Genomic DNA, 8,169 nt, shown 5'->3' on the forward strand with positions numbered 1-8,169 from the left:
TCTCTTTTTGGTCTAAATGCCATTCTCAGCCTTTTACAACTTATTTAGGCCACAAGTGCAAAACTCTTTCATAAAACGATGTAAATTTGTAAATTAACTTGCTGTAAATCTAGGTAAACGATTCAAAATGAAGTGGGCTACTCACATGACTTCCAGTTCCAATGCTAGTTTTCTCTTTCTCCGATGGGTAACTCGTAACATGTCTTTTAACATGATTTTGAAGAGCTTTTGCATGTATTAAATCATTCTTAGTAGTTCTGCGAATAAGAACCGTTCCACGTGGACAAGTGGTGTTCTTGTGCAAATTTGAATTAATGGTCATACCTTCTGGAAAACTGCTAGGTCTCATCTGCATTAAATAATTCTTTCTATCAGTTAATTCATTGAATAAAGAGAAATAAAAATATCAAACTACTAAATAAAATGAGTCACGTACTAATAGATTTATTTCAGTAAAGATTATATACGTTTTAGTAACAAAGCTTTTTTCCTTGTTTTCCTAATATTTGTGAGTAAAAATTGTTTAACTTTAGCCAATTCCTAAACTAGTTTCATAATAAAAGTATAGGGTAAATAAGTTTTATAGCAATGTGACATTGGATAATTTTATACTTTTCGTACTTTCTAATTATAATCATAAATAAAACCCAATTCAGAAATATTCTACAGTACCAACTTCATAATATTTTACTAAAAAATATAAACAAAGAATCAACAAATGTGACTTATTTTCTATATAAATCAATATTACAAATCTATTAATGCTTCTCTTTTTTGGTACGATATCATGTAACTTTTTTTTATAATAGAGTAAATTACACTTAATACCCTAAGGTTTTCCTCAAATTTCCCTTAAGTATTCAGAGGTTCAAAACTCTTCAGATAATGCCTAGGGTTTCTCGACATTAAAAAAGTAACCCATCGTTAAGAAAAAGAGTAAATGATAGAAATGTCCCCACCCCACTTTAATACACCTACTATAGCGTGCTAAAACCTAAAATGAATAGAACTCTTCTAAACTCTCCCAAATTCTTTTAAAATTATCCAAATTCCCCCAAATTGACTACGAGTTAGGTCATTTCTAAGCTAGAATGGTGATATAGTGATTACACAGTCTAAAAGTCAAGATAGAAATTTCTACAAAGAAAAGTAATTTAATATGTCAAATTAAGAACTAATTTATAAAATATACATGGGTAGTGCATATAGCTATAGAAAGTAATGTATATATCTTCATAAAAATTTTATAGTGAGTGACCAACTATAATCATCCTAAATTAAGCATAAATAATAATTATTTTAGTTACTAATTTGATTCGAGTAACTATGGAATAAATCTCCAGCAAAATTAGAAATTGAAATTGTATTAGGCTGTAGGTAAATAAATAGATGTTATTAGAACTACTTATTATATTAAATTTAAATGTAATACTTTAAATTATTAAGCATCAAATATGAGCTCATATGAGAAAGTAAAGTAATCTATGGTCTATATGAGTATACAGTCAATCAATCAAACGTATTAAAATTATGATGACCACAGTCAAAATTATATGGTGGGTTCACATTAAATATAATTTATAAAAAATAGTACATTAAAGTCAAAATCTTTTTAACAACTATATAGATTGTCTGAAAATTTCTGCATATATAAACTATATTGCCTAGGAATAGTAATGTGTACACTTAACTATGGTTCAATATTCTTAAAATCGACTTATTCTTCAATATCATCATTAATTGTTGAATAGTAACACTGGGAAATAAGCAAAATTATGGTAATTCCAGTCAAGCTGATATTATAATGCAGAATTCTACAGGAATACATACCCCAACTTCTAGTCAAACTGGTATTATAAAGCAAAACTCTGGCTATCATTCTCCCTCAATTAATATCAGTGGATTTACTAGTATTTCCAGAAACTATGTTGCTAGAAGATCAATCATGGATGATGGTAGTCTTGCTCCCACTCTTTCTCAAGCTTCACAGTTTGCATTGCTGGAGCAGTTTGACCCCTCAAATGTGGACAGGGGTAAGACTACTCAATAAGTATGCATTTTGCCATATGGAATATTAGAGGATTGAACAAATCCTCTAAGCAAGTGATAGTAAAGCAATTGATTCATGATTATGAGCTCTCCTTCTTATCTCTTTTTGGAAACAAAAGTAGCTAATAATAAGATGCAAATTATAGCAAAAAAATTGACAAAAAACTAGAGTTGGATCTCTAATGTTCAGCTTACTAGTAAAGCTAGAATTTGGATTCTTTGGGATGATAATGTTCTTTCTGTTCAATACACTTCCTCCACTGAACAATATATAACATGCACCATATCTTCTAAAGATGGCAAGTTTTATTGCATTGCTACTGTTGTCTATGCTTTGAATGACCAAATTGGCAGGAAAGCTCTCTTGCATGATCTCTTACTACTCAAGCATAGTGTAAACTCTCCTTGGATTGTAGGTGGTGACTTTAATGTTGTTATCAGCAGTGAGGAGAAATTAGGGGGATCTCAAGTCACTAATTCTGATACTGAAGACTTTGCAAGGTGTATTAACTCTTGTCAATTGAATCATCTTAAGTCTACTGGATGTTTCTTCACCTGGTGCAATAAACAAGAGGCCAATGCCAGAATTTGGAGCAGACTAGACAGGATCATAGTTAATGAGGAATGGATTCTTAATTACATTTCTAGTCAAGTTGATTTCTTGGTGCCAAGTTTATCTGATCACTCTCCAGCTTTGTTAACTATTGGCGATGAAACTTGTGAGGGTAAAAAACCTTTCAAATTTTTTAGTATGTGGATCAAGCACCCTAGTTTCCATGCTGTTGTTAAGTCTGTGTGAGACATTGATATTAGGGGATTCTATATGTATAAACTGGTCACAAAGCTAAAAAATCTCAAATCAGTTTTAAAAGATTTAAATAAAAGGCACTTTATGAATATCAGTGAACAGGTCATAAGAGCAAAGGGGGATTTGACTGAGGTCCAGCAACAGTTGATGAATGAGCCATTCAACTCAGATTTAATTTCTAAAGAGAAAAAAATGTCCGAGCATCTACACAAGAAAGGTGGATTTTGAAACTTCCTTCTACAGACAAAAGGCTAGTATCAGATGGGGCATACATGGTGATAAATGTTCTCAATTCTTTCACTCTGTTATGAAGGTAAAAAGGCATCATAATAAGATATTATCAACATACAATCATAGAGGAGAGAGAATTACTAACATTTCAGATATTATAGAGGAATTCACTACTTACTTCAAGAATCTCTAGGGTTACTCTGGATCTACTGCAGAGGTTAATGCTAAAGTGTTATCTAATGGTCCCATCCTTTCTTCTACACAGTCTAGTAATCTTAGTGCTCCAATCACTAGAGATGAAATCAAACAGGCATTATTTTAAATGGACAATGAGAAAGCACCAGGTCCAGATGGCTACACTGCTGCATTCTTCAAAGAATCCTAGAATCTAATAAAGGAGGATCTTTTTCTTGCTGTTGAAGAGTTTTTCAAAACTAGTAAACTTCTTAAAGCTCTTAATGCTACATCTATTACCTTGGTCCCTAAGATTCTCAATCCTAAAACCCCCTCAGATTATAGGCCAATTTCTTGCTACAACTGTTTATATAAAATCATATCTAAAAATATTGTTACAAGAATTCAAGGAGTGATGGGGACTCTTATCAGTGATTCCTAAAGTGCTTTTGTTAAAGGAAGGTTTATTTCTAGTAACATCCTCTTAGCTCATGAATTGATAAAGCAATATGGCAGGAAACATTCTACACCAAGGGCAATTCTCAATATTGATCTAAGAAAGGCTTTTGATACAATTGATTGGAACTTTATTAAAGCAATACTCGCTAGATTGGGCTTTCCAGATATTATGACCAATTGTATTATGGAGTGTATCTATTCTCCTAAATACTCCTTATCTTTGAATGGTTCTTTGCATGGTTATTTTAAAGGAGCTAGAGGTTTAAAACAAGGACATCCCCTGTCTCCCTATCTTTTTGTTTTGGGCATGGAATATCTATCTAGAAGATTAAATTCCCTTAAAAATGATAAGCTTTTCAGATATCACCTAAAGTGCTCAAGGCTCAAAATCTCCCATCTTTTCTTTGCTGATGATTTGTTACTATTTTGCAAAGCTGATATCTACTCAATTGCAAAACTAAAAGAATGCCTATCTGAATTCAGTCAAGTTTCTGGGTTGGTGACTAATCCAAATAAATGTTCTATATATATGAGTGGTATTGGTGAGGATCTGAAGACCTATATCTGCTCTCTTTTGAATTTTGCTGAAGGTGTTCTACCAGTCAGATACCTGGGAGTTCCATTAATTTCAAAGAGATTATCATGCTTAGATTGTTCCCCCCTGATTGATAAAATATCTGCTCAATTTCAGAGCTGGCAAAAAAAGAGAATGTTGTCCTATGCAGGAAGATTACAGCTTATCAAATCTGTCATCCTAGGCATTCAAAATTTCTTGACCAGCAACTATGTTCTGCCAACAAAGGTATTGAAGAAAATTGATAGTCTCTGTTCAGAATTCCTATGGAATCATAAAATTCACTTGATTTCCTGGAAGACAATTTGTCAAAGCAAGGAGCATGGAGGGCTAGGGGTATTCTCTACTAAAGTCTGGAATCTTATAGCTGTTATCAAGCTTATTTGGATGATACATCTCAAGAAAGATTTGTTATGGATTAAATGGGTTCATGGCAATTATCTTAGACAGTCCAATATTTGGCAAGTTCAAAATAAAGCAAATGATTCTTGGATGTGGAAACAAATAATTAAAGTGAGAGATAAGGTGATTTGCAAACTGGGGGATGCTTCAAATGTTCAAAATATCATCAGCAAATGTTGCTCTGGAGGTTATTTCCAGATATCTTCTTTTTACCATGAGCTCATCAATCAAAATGCAAATGCACAAATGGTTTGGTCTAAAACAGTCTGGGATGAATGGTCATATCCTAAATATTCTTTCATCTCTTGGCTTGCTATTCATTCTAGACTGTTAACAAAGGATAGATTATGTCACATGAGGATCCTTGACATCAATCAACAACAGAAAGTCTGTGTTTTGTGCACGTTTCAGCAGCAAGAAACCTGCAGGCATCTCTTCTTTGAATGTGCATACTTAGCTGAACTCTAGAATAGCGTTATGGAATGGCTGAATTACAAATGGAAGTCTTGCAATTGGGATACTATTATTGAATGGTATAGTTCTAAACTGAAAGGGAAGGGGTTTATGAAGAGAATTAAAAGAATGGCTTTAACTGTATCAGTCTATGCTATATGGAAGGAAAGAAATCAAAGAATATTCCAGCAGAAAACTTAGGATCCTGCAACAGTCTTTCGAAGAGTGATGATACTGATACTATCTAGAATTCAGAATGATGATATTTTTCCTCATATAAAAGAGAGAATAGTTCAACTGTAATTGTTTCTTTTCATTGACACTTTTGCTGTTTTTTTTATTACCAGGAAAATTCTGGTATCTTGATGTTCTACACAACTTACTCATTTGATAAATGAATAAAGTTTATTTCATTGACCAAAAAAATTGTTGTATATGTGCATTACACTAAAAACACAATAAAAATTTAAAAAAATACAAAATAAAAACCCACAAAAGTTTTAAAAAGTATAAAAAACACCCTAAATTTTGTAATTTATAAATATACAAAACTATTAAACATTACATTGAAATCAATGAATTACAAAATAATCATTGAAAATAATTAAACTTTGGATGTGCATTTTGCAATGTACTATACTTTAAGGGTGTTTTATTTGTAAATTTTAAAATTTAATAGATTTTCAATTAGTTATGTTCTTTTCAAAAAAGTTATGGATAATATTTATCATGAAATGTTTTTCCTAAACCTACACTTTTAAAGGTGTATGATATTTTTTGTAAAATTTTAATTTTCTAGGGCTTGTTAGTAACTTTGCATATTCATTTTAGTGTTTATAGGTTAGAGATTCTCATGGTGTTTTCTTTAAATTATGAATTATAAGGCTTTTTTGTAATTTTTTAAACTTAAAGGCCTTTTCTACAGATTTTAAATTATTTATACACTATTTATAATTTCTATGCTTTCAATTTACTAATGAATTTAAAAGTTTTAGGGTGTTTTTGTAAATTTTGAATTTTAAATGTTTGTTTGTAATTTTTGAAACATTAAGGGTCTTTTCTATAGATTATAAATTATGTAGGGGATATTTATAATTCTTATATTTTTAGTATACTATTAGGTAAGAAATTATCAAGATTTTTATAAATTTTATAATTTTGAGGGTTTTATTTTATAATTTGTAAAAAGTTCAGAGTATGTATTGCAAATTCCATAAATTTTTGGGGTTTGTTTGTGTTATTTGTAGGTTTTTAGTGTGTTTATAAGTTTGAAATTTTCAATGTGTTTTTTATAAATTTTGAATTTTTAGGGGTGTTTTTGTAATTTTTAAAACTTATAAGATATTTTTTCCAAAGTAAAAAAACTTTTAGTTTCAAATTAGCATATGTTTTTCAGATTTCTCATTGAATTGAGATAAGTAAAATTTATAATTTTCAAGATGCTTTAATAAAATTTTGAATTTGTAGGGGTGTTTTTACAATTTAAAAAACTTAGAGAATATTTTTTATAAAGTCCAAAAACTTGTACGTACTGGATAGCATATGTTTTTTAGATTTTTCTATGAACTGAAATTAATAAATGATTTGAATTATATGAAACGTATATATTTTATCCAATGACATGTTAAGTCTCATTATGAATAGAATAAATCATTTGGTTACTAATTCAAAGAAGATAGGATAATTAGAATAGATTATGATAACAATGTAATATTTAGAAAAAATTAAGGGTAATAGTGATCATAGAAAGATTTTTCCGAACTCCTACTTTTAAAGGAAGTATGATTTACTGTAGAAAATGTGTCATATTATGAATATATAAATGCTTCTCTTTTTTAGAGTGGTGTAACTGGACAATCCATGAAATTACTTTCAAGAACAACATGTAGTTTCTTATCAAGAAAATTAGTTGCCGTGAACAACTTTCTGTACACTTTACATGTTATTATTCTATAAAACTCTTACATATTATCCCTTATCAATTTTTGGCTACTTATTTACCCTGTCTAACACACAGTAACTAGAACGCAGAATTAAACCTCCTCATGGTAGGTACGCTATGTTGGATTTAAATCTAACTAAATCTATTTATGAGGACATATGATTAATCATTGGGTATTTCTATCCTTAAGGATAACCCACTTAAAGTGATTGATCAATTTGGGTTAATGGGCATTTAAATAAATCATGGGCTAAATGTGCAGATACCAGGTTGTATTGTAATTATAATTTGTTGAGGGGCTAAATTATAAATGTACAACACTTATATATATGGGATTATTGTCCCTAATCTAGGGTTAACAACTCTCATACTCTTATCCCTATCTAAAAAGATCCCAAAGAGAGAAACCCTAAGATAGAAAATCATCAAAACCCTAACTCAGATCGAAGCAATGGATTCAGGTATAAGCTTCCGCTCTTAATGTTTTAATCACGTTTAAGTCCAACAAGTGGTATCAGAGCCACCAGTGATTAATTCCTAGGGGTTTAAGTTTTAAATTTGGGTTTTTTGATCTTAAATCTCTGGTTTTTCAGAACTGTTCTTGGATGAACAGTAAAAGGTTCATTTTTTGTTTGATTTTTCTTTTGATTTTGGATTTGTTGCACACATGAACTGTAAAGTTCATTTATTTTTTGGTTTGATTCCGATTTGGATGTTTGGATCTGAAATGGATTCAAGTTTTAGATCTGGATTGAGTTCAAAATCGATAGAAAAATGGGTTTTTTGTTTTGGTTCGTCGTCGTTCTCCAACTGCTCGCCGGAGTTGTATCGACGACGGATCCTCTGTCAAATGAAGACAGTGGCGACAACGGTTTTCAGAACAAAACCCTAAGGGGTGTTAATTGGCTGTAGCCCAAGCGGCGGCAGAGTTTTAGATCTTAACCCTAACGGGTGAAAGAAAATTAGGGCTTGAGGACTTACCCGTTCTCAGGCAAACTTCGGGTTGGTTCGAGGTTCGAACTTCAAACGAACTTTCTGTTCCATTCAGCCTTACTGAAGGCTTCTGACTAACGTCAG

General features: G+C 31.2%; 1 protein-coding gene across 1 annotated transcript in view; it reads right to left on the reverse strand.

Moving 5' to 3' along the window:
- LOC109821447 overlaps nt 1–349 on the reverse strand; it is a 3,716-nt gene extending 3,367 nt beyond the window's left edge. The window contains exon 1 of the mRNA XM_020387633.1: nt 146–349. Coding sequence (XP_020243222.1) covers nt 146–349 — 204 coding nt within the window. The remainder of the gene's footprint in view (nt 1–145) is intronic.

The sequence above is a fragment of the Asparagus officinalis genome, chromosome 8, assembly GCF_001876935.1.
Source record: "Asparagus officinalis chromosome 8, Aspof.V1, whole genome shotgun sequence".
Lineage (NCBI taxonomy): Eukaryota > Viridiplantae > Streptophyta > Magnoliopsida > Asparagales > Asparagaceae > Asparagus > Asparagus officinalis.